This window comes from Erythrolamprus reginae, chromosome 1, assembly GCF_031021105.1.
Source record: "Erythrolamprus reginae isolate rEryReg1 chromosome 1, rEryReg1.hap1, whole genome shotgun sequence".
Taxonomy (NCBI): domain Eukaryota; kingdom Metazoa; phylum Chordata; class Lepidosauria; order Squamata; family Dipsadidae; genus Erythrolamprus; species Erythrolamprus reginae.
In genome coordinates this window covers 304,338,511-304,364,100 of record NC_091950.1, presented here as the reverse complement: position 1 = coordinate 304,364,100, position 25,590 = coordinate 304,338,511, and the positions used below count along the sequence as shown (strand labels likewise).

The window sequence follows — 25,590 nt, the reverse complement described above, 5'->3', positions numbered from 1 at the left end:
TCAATCAATCAACAAAACAACATGGGCAAGGGGGAGGTGTTTTAGTTCCCCCATGCCTGACGGCAAAGGTGGGTCTTAAGGAGTTTACGAAAGGCAGGGAGGGTGGGGGCAATCCTAATCTCAGGGGGGAGCTGGTTCCAGAGGGTCGGGGCCCCCACAGAGAAGGCTCTTCCCCTGGGTCCCGCCAGACGACATTGTTTAGTCGACGAGACCCGGAGAAGGCCAACTCTGTGGGACCTAACCGGTCGCTGGGATTCGTGCGGCAGGAGGCGGTCCCAGAGATATTCTGGTCCGGTGCCATGAAGGGCTTTATAGGTCATAACCAACACTTTGAATTGTGACCGGAAACTGATCGGCAGCCAATGCAGACTGCGGAGTGTTGGAGTGATATGGGCATACTTGGAGAAGCCCATAATTGCTCTCGCAGCTGCATTCTGCACGATCTGAAGTTTCCGAACACTTTTCAAAGGTAGCCCCATGTAGAGAGCGTTACAGTAGTCGAGCCTCGAGGTGATGAGGGCATGAGTGACTGTGAGCAATGACTCCCGGTCCAAATAGGGCCGCAACTGGCGCACCAGGCGAACCTGGGCAAACGCCCCCCTCGCCACAGCTGAAAGGTGTTTTTCTAATGTGAGCTGTGGATCGAGGAGGACGCCCAAGTTGCGGACCCTCTCTGAGGGGGTCAATAATTCCCCCCCCCAGGGTAATGGACGGACAGATAGAATTGTCCTTGGGAGGCAAGACCCACAGCCACTCCGTCTTGTCTGGGTTGAGTTTGAGTTTGTTGACACCCATCCAGGCCCCAACAGCCTCCAGGCACCGGCACATCACTTCCACTGCTTCGTTGACTGGACATGGGGTGGAGATGTACAACTGGGTATCATCGGCATATTGATGATACCTCACCCCATGCCCTTGGATGATCTCACCCAGCGGTTTCATGTAGATATTAAATAGCAGGGGGGAGAGGACCGACCCCTGAGGCACCCCACAAGGGAGAAACCTCGGGGTCGACCTCTGACCCCCCACTAACACCGACTGCAACCGACCGGAGAGGTAGGAGGAGAACCACTGAAGAACAGTGCCTCCCACTCCCAACCCCTCCAGCCGGCGCAGAAGGATACCATGGTCGATGGTATCGAAAGCCGCTGAGAGGTCAAGGAGCACCAGGACAGAGGACAAGCCCCTGTCCCGGGCCCGCCAGAGATCATCCATCAACGCGACCAAAGCAGTTTCCGTGCTGTAGCCGGGCCTGAATCCAGACTGCTGAGGACCTAGATAATCGGCTTCATCCAAGGACCGCTGGAGTTGAAGTGCCACCACCTTCTCGACAACCTTCCCCATGAAGGGAAGGTTGGAGACTGGACGGTAGTTATTAAGCACGGCTGGGTCCAGGGAAGGCTTCTTGAGGAGGGGGCGCACAACCGCCTCCTTATAAAGTGGCGGAAAGGACCCCCTCCCCAAGGAGGCGTTGACAATCTCCTGGACCCAGCTCCGTGTCACCCCTCGACTGGCCGAAACCAGCCAAGAGGGACACAGATCCAGTAAACAGGTGGCGGAACTCACAGCTCCAATGGCCTTGTCCACTTCATCAGGTGTCACCAAGTCAAACTCCTCCCAGACAGATGGACAAAGACGTTTAGCCCCAGTCACCTCGACTGACTCATTGTCAGTCGACTCTGTTTCACAATTGGAGTCGAGGTCTGCTCGGATCCGGGCGATTTTATCAGCGAAAAACGTGTTAAAATCCTCGGCACTACTCTGCAAGGGCTTCCCAACTCCCCTCTGATTAAGAAGGGAGCGGGTTACCCTAAACAGAGCGGCCGGGCGGGATTCCGCTGATGCAATCAAGGCGGCATGATACGCGCATCTTGCCGCCTTGAGCGCCACTTTGTAAGTCTTAATATGAGCTCTTACAAGTGTTCGATCGGATTCGGACTTACTCTTCCTCCATCGCTTCTCCAGACGTCTCTTCTGGCGCTTCAACACCCGGAGCTCCTCGTTGAACCATGGAGCTCTACGGGGTCTAGTGCCGCGGAGAGGTCGCAACGGCGCAATCCGGTCAAGAGCCTCCCCTGCAGCCTTGTTCCAGGCCTCAGCAAGAGACTCTGCCGAACTGTGGACAAGTGTATCTGGAATAACCCCAAGCGCCATCTGGAAGCCTTCTGGATCCATCAGGCGTCTGGGGCGGAACCTCCTAATTGGTTCCGCCTCCCTGCGGGGAAGGATTGGAGCCAGGAAGTTAAGCCGCAGTAGGAAATGATCTGACCACGACAAAGGCAGCACTTCTAAGCCCCTTAATCTCAGATCATTACTCAGTTGCTCAGAGAGGAATATCATATCGGGTGCGTGCCCACCCTCGTGAGTCGGACCCTGAACTACTTGAGTCAGGTCCATGGCTGTCATGGTGGCCATGAACTCCTGTGCCAGTCCAGAGGAACCGCCGAGCGACGGCAGATTGAAGTCCCCCAGGACGATAAGTCCGGGGAACTCCACCGCCAACCCGGCCACCTCCTCGAGCAGCACAGGCAGGGCTGTTGACACGCAGCTGGGAGGCAGGTACGTGAGTAACAAGCCCACCTGAACCCCTAAGTCCAACTTCACCAGGAGGGACTCGCAACCCGCAACCTCTGGAGCAATGAGCCTACGCAGGCCAAGACTCTCCCTGGCTATAATAGCCACTCCTCCCCCCCTTCCCTGGGGTCGAGGTTGGTGCCATACCCGAAACCCAGCTGGGCAAATTTCAGAGAGAGGAACTCCTCCCTCCGGGCCCAGCCAGGTTTCGGTCACACAAGCCAGGTCGGCCTCCTCATCCAGGATCAGATCCCGGATGAGGAGAGCTTTATTTACCACCGACCTGGCATTGAGTAGCAACAACTTGAGCCCAGGGCCAGAATTACACTCATCACCAGTGCTTTGAGTTAAGCTCATGGAGCCTGAAGAAGGGATCGCTACTATACCAAACTGTGATGGATCATGATGAGACTCTGAAATACATTCCTTTATGGGAATATATGGGCTGCACATACATTAGCAACCAGCTTGCCAGTGAGCACGCACCTTCCTCGCTTTCACACAGCTTCAAACTAATTGCAAATCTAAGGCAGCCACGGTGAGTAGAGCAGATGAGGTGCAGCAATCAGTTGTGCTGCATGGGCGGAGAACAAAGCAAAAGAGTGAGATAAAAAGGACAGGTTAGTACTGGAGCAAGTGGGCAGGCCCAGCCAGTGGTCGGAACTACCAGGTTGCCCAAATTGGTCTGGCCAGGCAGCAGCCCACCTCTGCCTTTATGGAAAGGAATGCTCTTTTGCACATAGGAAGCATGTACTGTACTTCTATTCTCTCATTTGTGGGACGAAAGAATATTGTTGTTGTTGTTGTTGTTGTTATTATTATTTTTATTATTAATTAGACTTGTATGCCGCCCCTCTCCGAGGACCCGGAGCAGCATATAGTGGTGACTATATTTAAATGTGCACATTCATATGTATTATTTAACACATTCCAAAGGCAGTATTATAAATTCTAACCTGTATATCAAAAATAAATATTTAGGGGATGCAATAGAAGGGTTTATGGAAATTTGCAAGCATTCCGGTGTCTGTATCTGGCCCATGCATTGGAAATCACATCTGTCTTGTGAAGGAAAACTGTTTGCTATAGAGCAGACATTAATTTGATTGCAACAATTTTTTTTTAAAAAACAATAATCTCTACGTTATACTAAAGTCAATATGAATAGTTTATATATATATTATTTATATATATAATGCGGGGAAACATTTTGGAATAATAAGGAAGATGCTTTTCCTGTCCTATCGTCCAGAAAAAAGTTAGCAAAATGCTAGAGTAATACAGATAGAAGATTGTAAAATTTATTAAGCATTCTTTCCAAAATCTTGGGATTTAAGCATCTCAGTAGATTGTAGATACAGTATTTATATTATTATTATTATTAAAAATATGTTCATTTAATATCAGTCTGCTGAAGGTACATATCTTTGTGCCAACAGATGCTATTTTGCTGAGTCCTAATTTACATAATAATACTCAATGGCAATGATGTAGGGACTTATATAATAGATTGGGAACCACTGATTCATTATGTAAAATAAATATTTCTGTTCATAAAAGGATGCCATCCAAGTCTCTGCTTGTGTTGTGACTTAAACAGCTTTGCATTTGCTGGGGATGTCCATTAATTTTTCTTTTATATTATTAAATTATTTCAGTAAATTCTGCAATGTCTGCTGGAGTTTGGACTTGTTTTATGTCATTATATGCTATAGATAAATTAAATATAAGAATGTTATATAGGATTACATTCGTTTTAGGCAACAGATTTAAACATACCGTAAATGTTTGCTGTACTGGGAATATATGAGTTTCTGTTACATATTTCTAAGTAAGAATTGGGATTAGAATGGAATTAAAGCTGTATTACTGAGTAATTTAAACAGCGAACATCAATATGATGCTGCTGCTAATAATGTTTAACATTAAAATATATCTATAATATAATAGGCATTCAATTTACCATTGAATGAGGTGCAGTCTTTGGTTACAGTATATTTCCTGCTATTTTTGTTGCCAAATCCAAATTATAATCCTGCTTACATTTCCCACCAGATGATGAAACATGCCTGGGATAATTACAAACATTATGCCTGGGGATTAAATGAATTGAAACCCATATCAAAACAAGGACACTCAAGCAATTTATTTGGTAAGTAATATGTGCTTTCTATTTAATGACATCAGCTGATTTACTATTTTGAAGTTAAAGATTACATTAGAAGCAGTGACATTTTATTGAAAATGTCTGTGTTTCTTTATCAAAGTTTAATTCTCTGATTATATCATGTCTACTGTTAGGAAAATTAGCAGCACTTGCAAACAGTGAGAGGCAATGTTGCTTCACATTGCAAAATTGGCAGAAGAATCTCTAACTTGCTACAACTTTCCCTTTAAATATTAGAAGGAAGGAGGAATATTAGCTAAGATATTAGCTTTATCTGGGAAAACTGAAATGACCCTTGATTTAAAATTAAGTCTTATGGTAAAAACCACCCAAAGAAGAAGAAAGAGCATCAACAGCAAAAATATAAAAATAAAACCCAACCCTCACCTGACTTGAGTCTGGCATTTAAGCAAGAGAGAAGAAATAGCATGTGATTTTTAAAAAGCCGATGGCCCAAGGCAAATACCCACAGACTAAAGAGCAGCAGCAACTATGCCCAATCATGGAGGAAAAGCAAGAGCAATGAGATTTTGCTGTAGCAGGCCAGTGGTCTGTTTTATTCCCTGTGCTTTGGTGCTGATAGATTGTGCAAAGGTATAGAGTTCATGGCCAAAGAAGACAAAAGGCTCAGAGCAGTCGGGAATTTATATAGCAAAAATAAAAACCAACAGAAATGTTAAAGCCAGAAAAGAGGATTTTGGAAATTTAGGCAATGAAAGGGAATAGCAGAAGTGTTCAGAGGAACTAGTTAACTCCGCTGGCAGCAATAGACCATTCTCTCAAAAGTGTATAGCTCTGCCACAGAAGTATGCAAGAGAAATTTAACATGGAATCAAAGCTAGAAAGGAAGCTTACCTTGGGAAAGAGCATAATCTAGATAAGGCACAGAACTTTTTCAGAGCTGCAGCTTGGTGTTAGAGACCTTGTGTCCTTTCTCAGCTGTAACAAGCTGTCTGTGTCAGTCTGTGTAAGTTTCCAGAAGAAAGAAAGCCATAAGGAGATCATCAACATACTGAATTAGAGTAGAAGCTGCAAGACAAGATCAAACCGATTATACAGATACTGTATATACAAAACAAAGCTACCGTAATTATTAGGATGAATATGAATAAAAAAGAAAAGTTTACAAAGTCTCATGACCATAGGTGTATGCTTCCTGGTTCAAATTGGTTCTATAGAACTGGTAATAATTTGGTGGCCTAGGTTGCTAGAACCAGCAGTGACCCAGGGCTGCCACACCTCCAAAACAGTTCTTTTGGCAGCGCCATAGACTTTACCATCTTGGTTTTTGCTTATGCGCATGCACAGAAGCTTTGTTTTATCACTGTGCATGCGTGAAGCACCCTCATGGTGCATCACTGAGCAAACTGGCAGCAAAGAAAACCAGAACCCACCCCTGCTCATGACTGAAAAGTTAGGATCATATAGAAAAATGCTGACCAGAATAGTGTGGAGGGCTGGAACCACAGGAAAGGTGGCAATCAAAAGTCTATTTGTCAGTCTTTGATGCCACACAAAGTGCCATTTATTACTTTATCACCATGAGGAAGAGTGAAGTGTTGCTTCTAGTGATTACAATCATACCCTGCTTCAAGAATCCATCAGTTACTGGTTTAATTCCTTCTTTAGCTTCTGGGTTTAAGGGATATTGCATTTTCCTAGTTAATGGGGTTTTTTTAGTCAATTGGAATTTTAAGACAGAAGTATGCATCCCATTTTGTTATTATAATGAATAGAATTTAACAACTTGTCCACAAAATATAACAACTTGCTTCAACTTGTAGTCATCTAAAATGTAAGGCTGGCTTACTTCCCAAAGAGGCATTGGAAATAGAATGATCATTACTTCATCATGCTGTGAATGTATATCTAAATAAGTTCCATTTGGTATGTAATATATAATGTCTGTTAATTTGCATAGCCAGATCCAATTCTGAGGCCATTTGCTACAGAAAAATATTAGTATTTCTGATATCCTTAGAGTAGAATAAAGAGTAGGAGTATCTAGAAGGCAAGGGATAGTTTTTCCTCCTGTGGTGCAACCAGAAAATGGTTCAGAGACAGAAAGAGCTAAAAGAAGGTGAGCTGCTATTACTTTCACCTGCACACATCCTTGTGCTATTTTAGGACAATGTGTCTCCAAAGCGTAGGATTTCCATGGGAGTAATATGATCCTGAGGGGGGTTTGACCCTGAAAGGATATATCTTGAAAACTTGTTCCAGATTTTGTTGCCTGTTGCTATATTTAGAGGTGTCCTTCCTTTTCCTTGTCTATGAGTTTGGAAACTGGGTAGCCTACAGCTGACTCAATTAAAGAATTATAAGCAATGTCTTCAGCTTTTCCTTTCCTTATCTAGAAACTTTTGAGTTTGGGTGGTTGCTGTAATAATCTCATTAATGTTTTCTCCTTCCAGCCCAGTAAGATAGATTTTAAGTGCAAGCTGTACAAAAAATGTTACAGTGATCCCTCGTTTTTCGCGGGGGATGCCTTCTAAGACCAGCCGTGAAAAACGAATTTCTGTGAAGTAGAGCAAAGATATTTTTTTATGTATTTAATGAGTATTTGGACTTTTAAGACCCACCCTTTGCATTAAACCGTCATTCTGTAATGTTTCTCAGCTGGAACTACATGTGATATCCTACCAGTTTCTTTAATAGAGTACAGTAGTACTGTAGAAGAATTTTATGAATTTTAATGGATTTAAAAATTTTAATGGATTTAATGGATTTAAGCCCCCCTTTGAAAACCCGTGAAATAGCAAACCCATGAAAGATGATCCATGAAGTAGCGAGGGATTACTGTATTAAAATGTGGGCCAATTGCTTTAAGTCAGAGAGACCAAGAGTGCTGCTGGATCATAATTCTTAAGCAATTCAGGAAATCAGCTGAGGTCTTTCCCTTTTTCCTGCCTACGCTCTGTATTTTGTGCCAATCTTTGTTAGGGGGACAGATGATCAAAATCTAAAGTGGTTTTTTCCTATGTTCAGGAGGGAACTTTTGGGGGAGCAGCATGTTCCATAAGGCAAGCACCACAGCAGAAAAGGCCCACTTCTTGGTACTCACCAAGTGAGGGGCCGTCTCCAGTTTGCAAATGGCACACAAAGTGGAGCCATACAAAAGCCTTCCGAGGCACACCTGCTTTTTGAGCAGGAGTCATGAATCCAGAAGGACTTCCAGATAGCTTACTGAGTCTCTCTGGGACAGTACAACCTCTGCAAAGAGTTTTGCACATCTGAGAAGGTTTCTGTGTGAGGTATAATTCTAACAATTGGTTTCATTGGGTCATGTACAAAGGCTGTTAACAAAAGGTTTTTTTTACCATGGTGTAGTTCATTCCTAATACAAATGCATAACTATTCTGTCCCATATATGACATTATGAGTCAATATTATATGAGAAACAGGCTGTTTTGTATCTGATTACAAAATATTTTTATACCTTATATTAATTTATAATAATTTTGTATAGTATTTCTAATATGTATATGTAATACTTATAAAATTAGAATTCATAAATATATGCTTTATGTTTGTAATTTCCTAGTAAGTGATGGTTTTGGGTAACAATACTTTTTAATTTGAGGGAAATTTTTAAAATAAGAAAATATTATGAAGAGCAGCATAATAGGACACTTATATTGAAGATTTTTAAAAACTAGTCATTTATCTTTATTTCTTAATGGCATCCTAACTTTTATGTCTCTTTATTTGTTTTTTCATCCAGTTTTTTAAAAAAACCATAATATTCTGTGTTGCCCATTTTTGGAAATAGATTCTTTTCCTCAAAAGAAAATTAAAGTTTGCTCTTCCAAACTAAAATGTTGCAGGAAATTTGTGAAGAATATAAATATCAAGAAAACATGTACACTTGACTCATAGATTAGGAAAAGTATAATAATAAAATAGTAATAACAATGATAAATCTAAATTGTCTGCTGTCAAAATTAGGAGCTCTGATTTTCTAATATGGTATTGACGCTTTGTTTGCCATACTGTAAATTTCCCCACTTTTATCTCACTTTATTAGTTTTTGAGTGCAGAAGGAAACTGGAACAAACTGTGGTTAGCTGTACAGTGGTACCTCGAGATACGAGTTTAATTCGTTCCGGACCTGGGCTCTTAAGTCGAGCAGCTCTTATCTCGAACGACTTTTCCCCATAGGAATTAATGTAAATAATTTTAATTGGTTCCAGCCCTCAAAAAACTCACAAAGTTAGTCTAAATTATGCAGAAAGACATGTTTTTAATGAAGAAATGTACATGTACATATAAATGAATAATGAAGTTTCTTTCACTTAACTTGTAAACTTTCTTAAACTTTTAAATTTACATATGTTCAACTTCTCTGCCACCCAATCCTGTAGGACAGAGGTCCCCAACCCTTTTTGCACCAGGGACCGGCTTTAAGCGATCAAGAGAGGAATGGGTGAATGAATGGACGGAGGGTGGGAAGGAAGGAAGGAAAGAGGGAAGGGACAGGAACAGAGGAAGGAAGCAAGGAAACTTATGAAAGGGGAGAGTAAGAGAGGAATGAGTGAAGGGAGGGAGGGAGGGAAGAAGGTGGGAAGGAGAAAGAAAAGAAGAAATAGAGGAAGGGAAGGTAAAAGAGAGAAAGAAAAATAGCAAGCAAGCAAGCAAGCAAGCAAGCAGAAAGAAAGAAAGAAAGAAAGAAAGAAAGAAAGAAAGAAAGAAAGAAAGAAAGAAAGAAAGAAAGAAAGAAAGGGGGAAGGGACAGGAACAGAGGAAGGAAGCAAGGAAACTTATGAAAGGGGAGAGTAAGAGAGGAATGAGTGAAGGGAGGGAGGGAAGAAGGTGGGAAGGAGAAAGAAAAGAAGAAATAGAGGAAGGGAAGGTAAAAGAGAGAAAGAAAAAGAGCAAGAAAGAAAGCTGCAAGCACCCCCCCGAGCCCCCCAGGCCGGCTGCAACCTTTTAAAACACGCGCGCCGCTTCGCAGCTGTCTCCTGAAGCCGAACGCGGAAGTTAGCGTTTGGCTTCAGGAGACAGCTTCTTGGCGCTTGTATCTCGAATTTGGGCTTGTAAGTAGAACAAAAATATCTCTCCCCTCCCAGCTCTTATCTCGAGTTGCTCTTAAGTAGAGCAGCTCTTATGTCGGGGTTCCACTGTATTATCTTCTAAAGTATACCTTTGCCTAGCTACTCTTGTTAGCAGAAGCCTGTATTTCAACCAACTAATTCCAAATTTCATTTCACTTTCATAATTTGTTAGGATTAACTGGAATATAGTATGTCATTTTTAATTGCTTTGGTCTTCAATCAGACAGACTTCTTTCCTGTCTTACATTGTCTTTCAGTCGCATCACAAACTATAGCACTGAAGCTGATTGTTTTGTCTATGATTAGTTGAAACCAAATTGTTTTAAAGTTTGAAATGATAAATCACAAGTTAAATGTATAGTTTGGTTATATAACAAATATTTTCGATTTTTAAAAATATATATTTTTTTATAATTTATTCAATTTTTATGCTGCCCTTCTCCTTAGACTCAGGGCGGCTTACAACATGTTAGCAATAACACTTTTTAACAGAACCAGCATATTGCCCCCACAATCCGGGTCTTCATTTTACCCACCTCGGAAGGAGGGAAGGCTGAGTCAACCTTGAGCTAACTAAATAACTGAAGCTAGCAAACATAGCTAATATTCCTCCTTCTTTCTATTTTCCCTGCAAAAAACAACCCTGATGGGCTGAGAGAGTGAAAGTTTTCATGGCTAAGGTTTTCATGCCTCACAGTCTCCTGGTTTCCAGCCTGGTGCCCCAACCACTGGACCAATGATACAGTATTATTTAAGGGAAAAGAATATCATTGAGTGAGAGTCATATGCTTCACTTATTATTGGTTTTATTTTTTAACAATAGCCCCTGAATTTAGAGCATTTCTTACACAATTGCATACTGCCATATGACAAAAGATGGGGATCTGAACCTTTGCACGCTTAGTGTTTGAAATATGTATTGTCTTAGGCTTCATAGAGTTCTCCTATTACCAACCATATTGCCATTAACCCTTGCCCTTGCTGAAATTATTAAATATCATAATTACTGTAAATTAATTTTATTGGATGACTGTTTTGATTATCAATTCAGAACTGCTTACTTTTTACTTTAGAACTACAGTCTGAAATGTCAAGGTTGAAAAGTAAATGTCAGACTCTTTTCTGTCGGGCCTTCCAAAAAATGACCTTTGTACGTGTTTTTCATTTTTGGCAACACAATGAACCAACAAAACAAATAAGGTTCAATACTGCAGAAAAGCAAATGCCATACCATATTTTTCCTAACTCAAAGCTTATCCTTGCATAATTGGAGGAATATATTTGCCTAAGCATACCCTGTGAAATAGTACCTGATCACTCATTGTACCTATTTATTTATTTTATTTGTTTTTTATTTAATTTGACTTCTATGCCACCCAATACCGAAGGACTCAGGGCGACTTACAACAGTATAAAAAATTACAAATAACAGCAGCAATAAAAAATAAGTCAAGGAAAAAAAACTAATTTTTAAAATCGTAATTAAAACTAAAGACAATTCAATTTCGTACATACTAGTCATTCAAACCAATTCGTACACATGGACAAGCTAGTGGTTGATTTCTATTATTTACTGTTCATTTCAGTGTCTCTGCCACTTTGTGGCTTAATGGAAGGAGTTGCTCATACTAGTTAGGAACAAATGTTAGCCAAATAAATGTTTTCAAATTTGCCAGCTTTTAATTTTATAAAGAAACATTTTTAGAGCAGAATTGCCACAGCCCCATTGGAGAAGTGCCAACATTAATCACAGAATCATTGCATTGCAAAGAGCTTTTTAAGTATTGAGAGCAAGCTCAGTTCAGAAATCCAGATTAAGATATGTCTGACAGATGTCTCTCTAGCCTTTGCTAGAACACATCCAGCTCAGGGGCGGATTCCTTTTACCTGCCACTCCCGTGGTGCTGTGCTGTGCACGCAGGATAGAGAGACTTAAGCACGTTTCCAGCATAATTCCCACATCCCCAGCATTTTTGCTTCCCACGTGTGTGGGAAGCAAAAATGGGCCAAAATCTCATGAGGGGACGCTCGCACGTGTAAGATTTCAACTATTTTTTGCATGCACAGAAGCAAAAAATCACCTAAAACTCATGCACGTAAGCGTCTCCTCACGAGATTTTGCTTCTGTGCATGTGCAGGAAGCAAAAAATACTAAAAATTAAAGAAAAAAGATGGTGGCGCCTGAAGGACTGGCACCAGAGTGGTCATGCGCAATTTGTGCGATCTGGCGGCCTCTACCGATGCACAGTCGCCTACCACACTGGTAGTAACCCAATTTTGATCCAGCTGCAAGGAGATCACTTTATTTTCAAACAATTATCTACTCTTACTGTTAAGTAACTTCTCTATCACTCCAATTTATGGGACACAGAACAATGATCTCAAGTTAACATCTGGGGAAATTCCAGTGGAATGTTACAGATCATTTCCTAATAGTATTATTCATTGGTTGATCGAATTAACTGACCTGAATTGATGTAGCTAATTCTTTCATCTTTATCCAGCAAACACTGCCAAAATATTAATTGGGCAGTAAACTTTTCTGCACAATGCTGTAACACTTAATAAGTTGATAATGAGAGTAGAGTTAGTTACCTATTCTTAATTATTTGTGTGTGTAAAAAATTAAAAAGATAATTAAGTTAGTAAAGGAGTGGAAACCTAAAGTTTCCATAATGGTAGACCTGAAATGCTTTATATGTTATTTATTTATTATTAGGACACTCCAGCTTTCAACATGACTAATAATTAAATGCAATACAAATAATTGTATTTGATTAAGTGTCAGTATAGTGCATTAAAAAGGCAGCTCCTCAGCCATTTTTTCAAAGCACCAGCATTTCAATAACTTGGTTTCTCATGGAAAGCAGGCACTGTCCTGCAAGACATTGAGTTAAGAGAAATGTGAAAACACAGCCATATAATTTAGTCATGAAGTCTAGCAGCAACAAAGCATAGGTAATAACACAGAGGGGAGATACTTAACTGTGGGATAACCTAGAGAGGAGCTGAAAGGCCTCCTCCAGACAAAGCTTTGAAGTATAGCTGCCCCTAGATATAGTTGCTTGCATGTTTTCCAAGGAGAGCAGACCTCTGAACTAAATTAAGAAAGAATAAAGGGAAGTAGAAGGAGAGGAATCCAAAGAACATTTATGTCATTGCTCTCCCCAGCTGTGCTCTAATGAAGATAAAATCATTATTTTTTTATTGGTGTAAAGTTAATTTAGAATTTAGAATTGGAACAAAATCTTAGTGTGAAGTTCTCATTTTCACCCATAACTTGGTAGAAGTATGTTGAGATTTAAGAGAAGGATGAAAGTGGATACAGAATATAACATTATAGAAAAATACTTTGGAAAATAGTGTTCTTGCTTTCTCAATTCCTAGAAATAAAGAAACCCGCCTTTTGCTAGTATTCCAAGTAACAGCTCAGCCCACTTTATTTGGCTTTAGCTCTTCAAAATAATTGCTTCCAAATGTAATTCTTTTATCCATGATATTGCCAAGCTCCTGATTTTCTATTACTAAATACTGACATATGCAGCCAGTACATGCTATATATCTACTAAATGTAATAAAATAACATGAAATCATTGTATTTTTCTAATTCTCCTTCATGGTTGATATAACATCCAGGAATGGGTTAAATCCGTCTGCTCTCTAATTGGACTGAGTCTGTCAAAGTTGTTCAGGTGCCGCCCTTGTTGCTATGCCTTTCAGTTTTTTCACTCAGTCACTCAGCAAGGATGGTCGCACCATCCATTACTCCCAGAACTGTTGAAGCTTGGTTGCTAAATCCATTGTGAGGGTTTTCCCTTTTCTTCTATTAAATAAGTGTGTCTTGTCTTGTAACATCTAAGACTGAAATTGTGCCTTTGAGACTTAAATAGCAGCCAAGCGGCAGCTTGGGCTGCCTTGAGCAGCAGTCTTTCTGCCTGTGAAATCATGTGACATAACTGCTGATCTGGCCATTGCTCAGAATAGCAAAAAGGTCTACTACTGGTATGCAGTATATGTCGGTCAGCTTCCTGAAGATGAAATATCCATTCAGTATGGTCTACCGAGGACCAGCTGAGTCAATCGGCTTGAACATTGGCTACCTCCAAAATGTGGTCCACCCAAAGGGGGAGAAGATGGTGTTCCCCCAAAGGGCCAGTAGATGGATGTCCACCATCAGGGCCTTGGACCGAATGCCTCCTTGGTGGTTGACATTGGCCTTGGCTGCAATATTATCGGTCATCACCAACACATAATGTCCTGTCATCAATGGGCTGAAATGGTGAACGACCAGATGGATAGGCCAGACCATATGAGAAGCAATGTGGGCACACCAGCCCATCAAACTTATATCTGTTTGCCACGCTGCGACTTGGTCGTCACCTCCATTTGTACAGTACAGTGGAACCCCGACATACGAAATTAATTGGTTCCGGAAGGAACCTCGTATGTCGAAGAGCTCGTAGGTCGAAGCATTGTTTCCCATAGGAAACAATGGAAAAGTGATTAATGCATGCAAGCCCGAGGGCTGAGGGGAAAAGACGTCGGCTGAGGGGTGCCCGGTGCTTCGGAGCCGGCATGGGGGGGCTTTCCATGCTGGCTCTGATCTTTTCAGATAGGCGCGCCGATTCTCCGCTCACTCCGGGTGAGCGGCGAATCGGCGCATCTGTTTAAAAAGATCGTAGCCGGCATGGAACATCCCCCCATGCCAGCTACGAGCTTTTCAGACAGGCGTGCCGATTCTCCGCTTTTAGCAGTGAGCGGAGAATCGGCGCGCCTGCCTGAAAAGCTCGTAGCTGGCATGGGGGGATGTTCCATGCCGGCTACGATCTTTTTAAACAGACGCGCCGATTCGCCGCTCACCCGGAGTGAGCGGAGAATCGGCGCGCCTGCCTGAAAAGCTCGTAGCTGGCATGGGGGGATGTTCCATGCCGGCTACGAGCTTTTTAAACAGACGCGCCGATTCGCCGCTCACCCGGAGTGAGCGGAGAATCGGCGCGCCTGCCTGAAAAGCTCGTAGCTGGCATGGGGGGATGTTCCATGCCGGCTACGAGCTTTTTAAACAGACGCGCCGATTCGCCGCTCACCCGGAGTGAGCGGAGAATCGGCGCGCCTGCCTGAAAAGCTCGTAGCTGGCATGGGGGGATGTTCCATGCCGGCTACGAGCTTTTTAAACAGACGCGCCGATTTGCCGCTCACCCGGAGTGAGCAGAGAATCGGCGCGCCTGCCTGAAAAGCTCGTAGCTGGCATGGGGGGATGTTCCATGCCAGCTACGAGCTTTTCAGACAGGCGCGCCGATTCTCCGCTCACTGCTAAAAGCGGATAATCGGCACGCCTGTCTGAAAAGATCGCCGCCGGTCCGGTGGGGTTTTGCAGCAACCTCCGAGCCCAGGTTGCTCAGAGGTTGCTGCAAAATCCCACCAGACCGGCGGGGATCTTTTCAGACAGGCGCGCTTTCTCGAAAGGGCGGAGAAAGCCCTCTCTCGCAGCCTCCTGGCTGGGAGCACTTTCGCTGCGAGAGAGGGCTTTCTCCGTCCCTTTCGGGAAAGCCCTCTCTCGCAGCGAAAGTGCTCCCAGCCAGGGAGAGCGTTCAGATCCCCCCACCCCCAGCAGAAAGCGTTCAGATCCCCCCACCCCCAGCAGAAGCCAAGGACTCACCAAGCGCTGGATACGAACGGAGAAGAGCCAGGCTGGTTTGCTTTGCAGAGCCAAATAAAGCGTCACGCCCCCCTGACGCTTTTGGCGGCAAAAGAGCCCAGCATCGCTTCGGAAGCCGCCGAAAGCGTCAGAGGGGCGTGACGCTTTATTCGGCTCTGCATCAGCTCGGAAGCAAAGCAAGCCAGGCCGGCTCTTCTCGGCTCGTATCCCGAATGGAAGCTCGTGAGTCGAGCAAAAATTTCTCTACTCTCCCAGCTCGTATCTCGAGTAGCTCGTAAGTAGAGCTGCTCGTATATCGGGGTTCCACTGTACTATAAAATCGATGTCTTTGCTTCAGTTGAAGCTGTTCTGCCCCAGCTACAGACCAGAAAGAATGAAGTGCACATGCAATTTGTTCAAACCTATGTTTACTCTATTAACAACTATTAATAAACTTGCTTAGTAATCGACACACACAAACACAAGTTAAAGCAGTCCTTTCTTGAAAAACCAGCTGTTAATTAAACAGCATTAATTGTTAGCAGAACTCCATAAAGTCTTAAATTAAGTCTAAGCAATTAGACTTGGATATCTCAAGAAGCTCACAAGAGTTGGCAAAATGCCTAGAAACAGTCTGCAGGAAGAAAGCCAAAACAGGTAAGCTGAGCAGATGTTTTCAGACCACAAAGGCATCTAAACGAACAAACATTGTTTCCTGCAGAGTTGTTGCTGTTGTAATCATTCCTTAAGTAGGCTAGGGGAGTGGCTAATTAGTCCCAAGATTTACTCCTGAGGAGACCTCCTCCTGAGGAACCATTCCTGCCTTTTGGCTGCTCTGTGTTCTTGTGCATAAAGAAGAGGCTCCTCCTCTTCTTTCTCATCACTGATGTGAGGTGCCGGAGGTTCCGAAGGCCCTGAATGAACCTGGCACTAAGTCCTCACCAGCCTCCTCACTCTCTGACTTGGGTATCAGCTGCACAGGCCACTGGAGCATCATCACATTGGCCTCTTCTTGGGAGGAATCCACTACCAGCTGCACAGGCTGCTGGCAGGCCACAACAGAAACTTCCTTTGGCAGAAGAATGTTGCCGCAAGTCATTAGGGACTAGTAACTGTCTAGCAGTTATTGTCATCGGCTTGTTTGGATAGCCAGCTTTGGTATGTCCCATTCATGAATGCTATATCTACCATGAGGGAGATAGGGTGTTGGTCTTCCTGATATGCCTCTTCTAGGAGTGGTGGATATAGCATCCAGCCCCACCCAGTTTAGTCAATGTAGACTGTTGGCTTCAGTTACATAGAAACATAGAAGATTGATGGCAGAAAAAGACCTCATGGTCCATCTAGTCTGCCCTTATACTATTTCCTGTATTTTATCTTTGGGATGAATATGTTTATCCCAGGCATGTTTAAATTCAGTTACTGTGTATTTACCAACCATGTCTGCTGGAAGTTTGTTCCAAGCATATACTACTCTTTCAGTAAAATAATATTTTCTCAAGTCGTTTCTGATCTTTCTCCCAACTAACCTCAGATTGTGCCCCCTTGTTCTTGTGTTCACTTTCCTATTAAAAAACACTTCCCTCCTGAACCTTATTGAACCCTTTAACATATTTAAATGTTTCGATCATGTCCCCCCTTTCCCTTCTGTCCTCCAGACTATACAGATTGAGTTCATTAAGTCTTTCCTGATAAGTTTTATGCTTAAGACCTTCCACCATTTTTGTAGCCCGTTTTTGGACCAATTTTGTCAATATCTTTTGTAGGTGAGATCTCCAGAACTGAACACAGTATTCCAAATGTGGTCTCACCAGTGCTCTCTACAGCGGGATCACAATCTCCCTCTTCCGGCTTGTTATACCTCTAGCTATGCCGCCAAGCATTCTACTTACTTTCCCTACCGCCTGACTGCACTCTTCACCCATTTTGAGACTGTCAGAAATCACTACCCCTAAATCCCTCTCTTCTGAAGGTTTTGCTAACATAGAACTACCAATACAATACTCAGATTGAGGATTTCTTTTCCCCAAGTGCATTATTTTACATTTGGATACATTAAACTGCAGTTTCCATTGCTTTGACCATTTATCTAGTAAAGCTAAATCATTTGTCATATTACAGACGCCTCCAGGAATATCAACCCATTGCACACTTCAGAGTCATCGGCAAATAGGCAAACCTTTCCTACCAAACCTTCCCCTATGTCACTCACAAATATATTAAAAAGAATAGGACCCAGAACAGACCCTTGTGGCACACCATTTGTAACCAGGCTCTGCTCAGAATACTCGCCATTAACAACAATCCTCTGATGTCTACTCTTCAGCCAGCTGCAAATCCACTGAACTATCCAGGGATTAAGTCCAATCTTCACTAACCTACCTATCAGCTCTTTATGTGGAACCATATCAAAGGCTTTGCTGAAGTCCAGATAGGCAATATCCCCGGCACCACCTTCATCCAACACCTTTGTAACATAGTCAAAGAAATCAATGAGATTAGTCTGACATGATTTGCCTTCAGTAAAGCCATGCTGGTTTGGGTCCAATAAGTTATTGGTTTTTAGGTGCTGATTTATCCTCTTTTTGAGTAGAGTTTCCATCATTTTAACTGATGTCGAGCTAACTGGCCTGTAGTTACCAGCTTCTTCTCTACTGCCCTTCTTGTGGATAGGCACAACACTGGCCATTCTCCAATCATCAGGAACATCTCCTGTTAAAAGGGATTGGTTAAACAAATCAGTCAGGGGGGTAGCAATGACAGATCTTTAAGAACTCTGGGGTGGATGCCATCTGGACCCATTGCCTTATTTATCTTTAATCGTTCAAGTTCTTCTAAGACATCGGCCTCTAAGATCACTGGAGCTGAATCCCTACAATTGGAAACAATGCTATACCAGTTCTACCAGAGAAATGTATTAACTTATTATGGCATAATGGAGTCTGTCACTTTGCTTCTTCATTTCAAACTGAAAAGCATAGCAACGAGGGCGGCACCTGGACAGTTTTGACAGTCTCAGCCCAATCAGAGAGCAGACAGAATTAACCCATTTCTGGATGCTATATCTACCCCTTCTAGAAGAGGTGCATCAGGTAAGACCAATTCCCCTTCCACAATACATTTGTCTTTTTAAAAAAAATAATTTTAAATGAAGATTGCTTACAATAAATAAATCTAATACAACAGAAATACATTTAAAGAATTACATATTTGAAAGGGTGCAGATAAAAAGTTATTTCTACCTTCAGACTCAACAAGCATAATCAACATTAACAATGTATCACTGTTAAAATACAACCAAACATTCATTCTCTATAAGTACATCTCTAGATCTTCATCTCTCTCCATATTAGTTTTAAAAAGGTTCAGTGAAAGAATGTAAGTATTACAAACTATATTTATTGCACCTAATTTGAACCTTCCCATTTGATTTGATTTGATTTGATTTGATTTGATTTGATTTGATTTGATTTGTAGCCCCTCTCTGTAGACTCGGGGCGGCTCACAACAACAATAGAACAATTCAAGACAAATCTAATAATTTAAAAACATTTTTTAAAAACCCATTATTAAAGCAGACATACACACAAACTAAATTGTATAGGCCCGGGGGAGATGTCTCAATTCCCCCATGCCTGCATCTAGATTTCCGTTTAAATAAATCCCCCCTTTTGTCTCTTCAACCTAAGCCGAATATAAAAATAATGAAAAAATGAAACATTAGAAAAAATAACCATCATCCAGTCCCAGAGTTACGCTGGAACATACATACATACATACAGCCTTTATATATAGATAGATGTTGATAAATAGATTACATAGAAGAAAGCAATAACCCATTATCTTGGAAATGTTTTAGTTTGGGTTCCTCTACACAGTAGGTATCTAGGTTTAAGTATATAACTAACCTTTTCCTATGCCTTCCTGCAAAATGATAAGTTCTACTACCATACTATTATTTTCTGTGTGTCATTAAAAAGGCTGCACTCTAGCCTCATTGAGCATGCTTACTCTCACATGTGTTTCAGGACGTGGATGAAAAATCTCTTAATATACCGTAGTTTAAATACCTTAAATTTATCTTTAAATTGAGAGCTTTTTAGAATTTCTTGAAATATTTGTAAATATTTATTGAGAAGTCAATATCCTTTTCATTCAAGAGCTCAAGACAGGATGGATGGCCCTCCCTCACATTTTTAGTAATTTCTTATATTATTTAGATCTTAATAATATAAATATTATGTATGTTTATTTAATAGTAAGTCTTACAGAATGAAGTGGAATTCATTACCTAGTAAGTATGATCTGGATCCAGCCTGAGGAGAAGGGCTAGAAATACTTAAAATTAAGACATTAAATATTAATATGCTTATATATCATGCCAGCTGTTGGCATACATATACGGTATGCTTCTTAGCAGTAGGTGTCTGGGAAAAAAATAGATTTCATTTATATTGGTTCCTTTCCAGTTACTCAATTTATCTGGTGTAATGTTCAATCATTGTAATGAACAATTAGCTAGTATAATTAAATTTCTATTTTCAGGACTATGAGTTTCTAATGTCTGAAAACCATTCAGTATAAAAAGTACAGTACTGTACTGGTTTTTTTGCACATAGTATTGCTTTGCATAAGCTTTCTCCTGTCATTTTACCATTAAGCTTGTAATTCTTTATCCACATATGGTGGTATAATATAAGAAATGTCTTTCATAGATAAGCACTTCTGGTCTTTCGATATGTTTAGTATCCTCCCTAATGATGTCAGCTTGCTAGCTTGGTTTGGCCTACTAATCTTTCTTCCCTGTGTTAAGTTGTGCCTTCTATGTTTCTTCTGCCTTTTCAACCAGTGCATCAGGAGCATGCACATTTTCTACCTCCAGAATACTATGGATTTTGTTTGCTTGCTTGCTTGCTTGCTTGCTTGCTTGCTTGCTTGCTTGCTTGCTTGCTTGCTTGCTTGCTTGCTTGCTTGCTTGCTTGCTTGCTTGCTTGCTTGCTTGCTTGCTTGCTTGCTTGCTTGCTTGCTTGCTTGCTTGCTTGCTTGCTTGCTTGCTTGCTTGCTTGCTTGCTTGCTTGCTTGCTTGCTTGCTTGCTTGCTTGCTTGCTTGCTTGCTTGCTTGCTTGCTTGCTTGCTTGCTTGCTTGCTTGCTTGCTTGCTTGCTTGCTTGCTTGCTTGCTTGCTTGTTTTGGGGAGGAGGGGTTACAGGCAGTTTTGCATTTAACAGATATTATTAAGAATAATGAAAGATTGTCACTTAACATAGCATCCTTTTGAAAAGCTGAAGTCAGATTCAAAGGATGTGTGATTACTGCTCAGCACGACACAGTTGAAGGTCAGACAACCTTAAGTGTTTTGGAGACTATCACTCCTTTTAGAAATGATTAAGGAACAGTCAATAGCTCTGTCTTTGTGAATAGTAACAGCTCATACCCAGCATTTCCTAGTTGGACCCCAACTAACTTCAATGATCTAACACAAATCAACTTTACCAAAGAAAACGTTAAGAAATCACTGCACAACCTAAAAGCATCTCTATCTATCGGACTTGACGGACTATGTGCATACTTCTTAAAAAAACCTCTCCTCAATTCTGGCTGAACCTCTAAGCATAATTTTCAAAATATCTTCTACAACTAGCTCCCTACCTAAACTCTGGTCTCTAGCCACGGTCATCCATATTTTCAAAAAGGGTGATCCTAGCAATGTTGAAAATTATAGACTAATCTCCTTGACCTGCATCACTTGCAAAGTCATAGAATCCATCATTAACCAATCCATTACACTCCAACTTGAAACAAATAACCTACTTTCCAACAAACAATTCAGTTTCAGAAAAAAATTATCCTGCAAACTGCAACTTTTACACTGCAAAAACGTATGGACTACCCACATTGACCAGGATAAATCAATTGATGCAATCTACATAGACTTTTGCAAAGCCTTTGATTCAGTAGTTCACGACAAACTTCTTAGGAAACTAAAATCTTAAGGCATCTCAGGACCACTGCACGATTGTATATCAGTGTTCCTGTCAAACAGACAACAGGTGGTCAAAATAAGTAATGCCATATCTAATCCTGCTCCAGTTAACAGTGGCATTCCCCAAGGCAGTGTCCTAGGACCTACTCTCTTTATACTCTACATAAGCGATCTCTGTGACGATATTACATGCAATTATGTTCTCTTTGCTGATGAAGCTATTTATTACCTCCAATAATACTTCTACCCTTCAACAGGACTTTGACCATGTAGCTGAATGGTCTAACACAGTGGTTCTCAATCTTTCTAATGTCGCGACCCCTTAATATAGTTCCTCATGTTGTGGTGACCCCCAACCATAAGTCTAGTTTTAAGATTATTGGCAGGTAGGTCAGAGGGACTCCCCCACTGTAAATGCCAGATTGGTCGGATTGTAAAAATATGTTCCAAGGCGCCAGAAGAGAAGCTTTAGTTCCTAACACCACAGGTAATTTGTCTTAGGCGACCCTGTGAAATTGTCGTTCGACCCCAAAGGGGTTCCAACCCCCAGGTTGAGAATCACTGGTCTAACAACTGGCAACTGCAAATCTCATCCAACAAATGCTCTGTCCTACACATTGGTAAAAAGAATCCGAATACTAAATACACACTTGGACAAACTGAATTCGCAGAATACTCTCACTCAGTCAAAGACCTTGGAGTACTCATTTCCAATTACCTAAGTGCCAGAGCCCATTGCAACAGCATTGCCAAAAAAAGCACTAAGAGTCACAAACTTAATTCTACCCAGCTTCTTCTCTAGAAACACCGATATACTAATCAGAGCATACAAAACATTTGTCAGACCAATTCTTGAATACAGCTCTCCTGTATGGAATGCATAACAGACATTAACACAATTGAAGGAGTCCAGAAATACTTCACAAGAAGAGTCCTCCACTCCTCCCCATGAGATAAATTACCTTACTCCTCCAAACTTCAATTACTATGTTTAGAAAATTTACAGCTACTCCACCTTCAAACTGATTTAACTGTTGTTCATAAAATCATAAATCACAATGTACTCCCTGTTAGCGACTACTTCAACTTTAACAGCAACAACACAAGAGCATGCAATAGATACAAACTAAATGTAAATCGCTCCAAACTAGATTGCAAAAGATACGATTTCAGCAATAAAGTGGTCAACACCTGGAATTCACTACTGGACTCTGTTGTTTCTTCCCCTAATCCCAAAATCTTCAACCTTACATTATCTACAATAGACCTCTTCCTTTCCTAAGAGGTCTGCAAGGGGCATGCATAAGTGCACCTTTGTGCCTACCGTTCCTGTCCTAATATCTTTTTATCTTTTCTACCTCTACTTTATACTTATATTATGTTAAACATACTACAATACAATACTATATTTGCATGACAAATAAAATAAATAAATAAATCGAACTGTTTGCTGGAGCCATAAACCAGAGTTTTTATTTATAACCTTTGAACTATTTAAAATCCAGGAACATTTCCTTCTGCAGTTTAGATAGATTCTAAGAGTTAATTTTCTTCTATATGAGCCATGCTCATTTTAAATAGTTTTGTCAGGTTGCAATTATGTTTCTTACAAAATTTTGTTCTTTTAATTTGTTTGAACTATGATGCAAGATGTTTTTGAAAAGTAGAAGTAATCAGAATCTACCTTCCCAGCATATGGTATCTTGCTTAAAAAGCATTGCATATTTGTGAATAAAATAAATAAGAACATGATGATACTTTTCCCCGTTTTCACTCCAGATTGTTACAAACTAAAAGAAAACAAATTTGATGTGAAGCAACTCTGGGCTTATACCCAGAATAAACAGTAGAATAAAATGCCTATGGATTAATCAGTAGGAGTTACTTCCGTGTAAATATGTAAAAGATTTTAAAAGAACATTTAAAAAAACATGATACACAGAATAGCCTACATTTGTTTTTACATAAATTGCAATGTTCTCTTTGTTCAGTATGTGCTGATTTCAATATTTACTTCCTGCTTTATTTAATATAACATTGCTCAACTAACAACACAACTGCTTTCTCATAAATATTAATCATGCTTTCTGGTTGAAGAGAGGGTACGATGGCTCAGTGTTTAAAGATACTGAGCTTGCAGCTGACAATCCAGATTTGAGACCTAAGTATTGTGCAATGGGGTGACCTCTCATTAATGCCCCAGCTCCTGCCGACCTAGCAGTTTGAAAGTATGCAAATTTGAGTAGATAAATAGGTACCATTTCAGTTGGAAGGTTACAGCGTTCCCTGGACCTTGGCATATAGCCATGCTGGCCACATGATGTGAAAATGCCTTTGGACAATGCTGGCTTCCTTGACTAAGAAATAGAGATAAAAATGTCCCCCTAGAGCTGGACATGACTGGACAGGGGATACCTTTACCTTTCATACTTGAATTCTTGATAACTCATTCAGTTTTTCCCTTATTCAAATTTAAGGTATTGTGGATAAATTGAAAGGTTCACGTACACATAAGGTCTGGAATACTCTAGTATTATTGATTTTTGAGATATTGGTTTAAGATATTTTTGTAATGTTATTGTTGCCAGGGATAGCCCAGTTAACATGGATAATACTGCCAAAGAAATAATACTCATCATTTCTAGGTATTTTAATCTGTCTGCATTGCCACAAAGCTATTTTAGATGTATTTCATCAGCCATTGAATGTTTTATCATCAACTATTGAGAACCTTTGATAGTTTAATGTGGTAATGGAATGTGTTAATCAAAATCAATTAGAACTGATGGATAAACAATTAGAAAAGAACCTCCAAACTTTTTTTCTGTATGTGAGATTATTGAATGCGCAAACATGGAAAATATTGGCAATACCTGAAGAGAACAGAACTTGCAAAATATTTGTCAAGATTGAAATAACGGTTTTTTTAATGTTTTTTTTCCTTGTTGTTGTTATTGTTGTTGTTTCCTTTAGAAAAAGTACCTTTGAGACAACTTGCTGATGTTTGGTTGAGGAAAATATAATAATTTATTGATAACTGGAACCCATTGTGAACATTTTGTGTAAAAAAATTTAAAAATGAATCTATATTTCGGTTTTGATATCAAATAGGATAGATTATAGAAAGTATCCATATAATTATAATTATTAATACTATGAAGAAAATCAGAAGCTTCATTTTATTTTTCTTTATATACAGTGTTTTTTCTTGTCTGTACTTCTAGCTTTTTCTTTGTTTTCTTTCTTTTTCTGTTTTTTCATTCTATTTCAGTTGTTGTTCTCATTATTGTTAAAAGTATCAATAAAAATTATACAATGCCTAGATCGCTTAACTAATGGTCTAGAAATTTAAACATGAACATTGCTATAATCTCTCCCTCCACAAATATGAAAGGGTAAAAGAACCTTGTCAATAAAGTTGCCAATTCTTTTTCAGGTAATATTCAAGGAGCAACTATCGTTGATGCCTTAGATACACTATATATCATGGAAATGAAAGACGAATTCAAAGAAGCCAAAGAGTGGGTAGAAAAAAACCTAAATTTTAATGTGGTGAGTATTAACCTGTAATGTTGCTTCTATACACACAGTTTGATTATGTGACTGGAAGAATGTTCATTTGTCTACATTTTTTAAAATCATTCTTTTCAAGAGACACAGGCAACTTCTGATAAAACTGATAAAAAGGTTAAAAAAAATTGATTAAAATTAAAAAGAAACTAAAAAAAAAGATAATAGGCGATGTGGGGTTTTTCTCTCTAGCCCGTCAGCCACCTCAAGCTTAGAGCACCCCTGTCAGAAATTAGGTAGCCAGAAGAGCCAGGTTCAAGACTTTTCCGGAAGGCCAGACGTATGGAAGCCAATCTTGCCTCTAGTGGAAGCCATAGCCTTAGCCTTAGCTTCTCTTCTGACTCTGTGGGTATTTGTTTATATAGAATGTCAATTCCTTTTTGCTGTTTGAAATATAATTTCATTGTATTTTCATTTTTAAATGAAAAGTTACAAATTGCTTTAATTAGTGTCGGATTATACAGCTACTGTTCTGGAAACAGTTTGTGAATGGGAAAGCAGATAATTGTGTTGACAGGAGACCTGTCAGCAGCTATGGTCAGTCCAAAATTTCTAATCTCACATATGTTTTATAGTCCTCATATAAAAGGGAGAAAATGAGACTCCTC

General features: G+C 40.6%; 1 protein-coding gene across 1 annotated transcript in view; it reads left to right on the top strand.

The window, feature by feature from the left end:
* The window catches only part of MAN1A1 (mannosidase alpha class 1A member 1), an 83,598-nt gene that overhangs the window by 26,694 nt on the left and 31,314 nt on the right, over positions 1–25,590 (top strand). The window contains exons 2-3 of the mRNA XM_070733435.1: positions 4,630–4,726; positions 24,849–24,964. Coding sequence (XP_070589536.1) covers positions 4,630–4,726; positions 24,849–24,964 — 213 coding nt within the window. The remainder of the gene's footprint in view (positions 1–4,629; positions 4,727–24,848; positions 24,965–25,590) is intronic.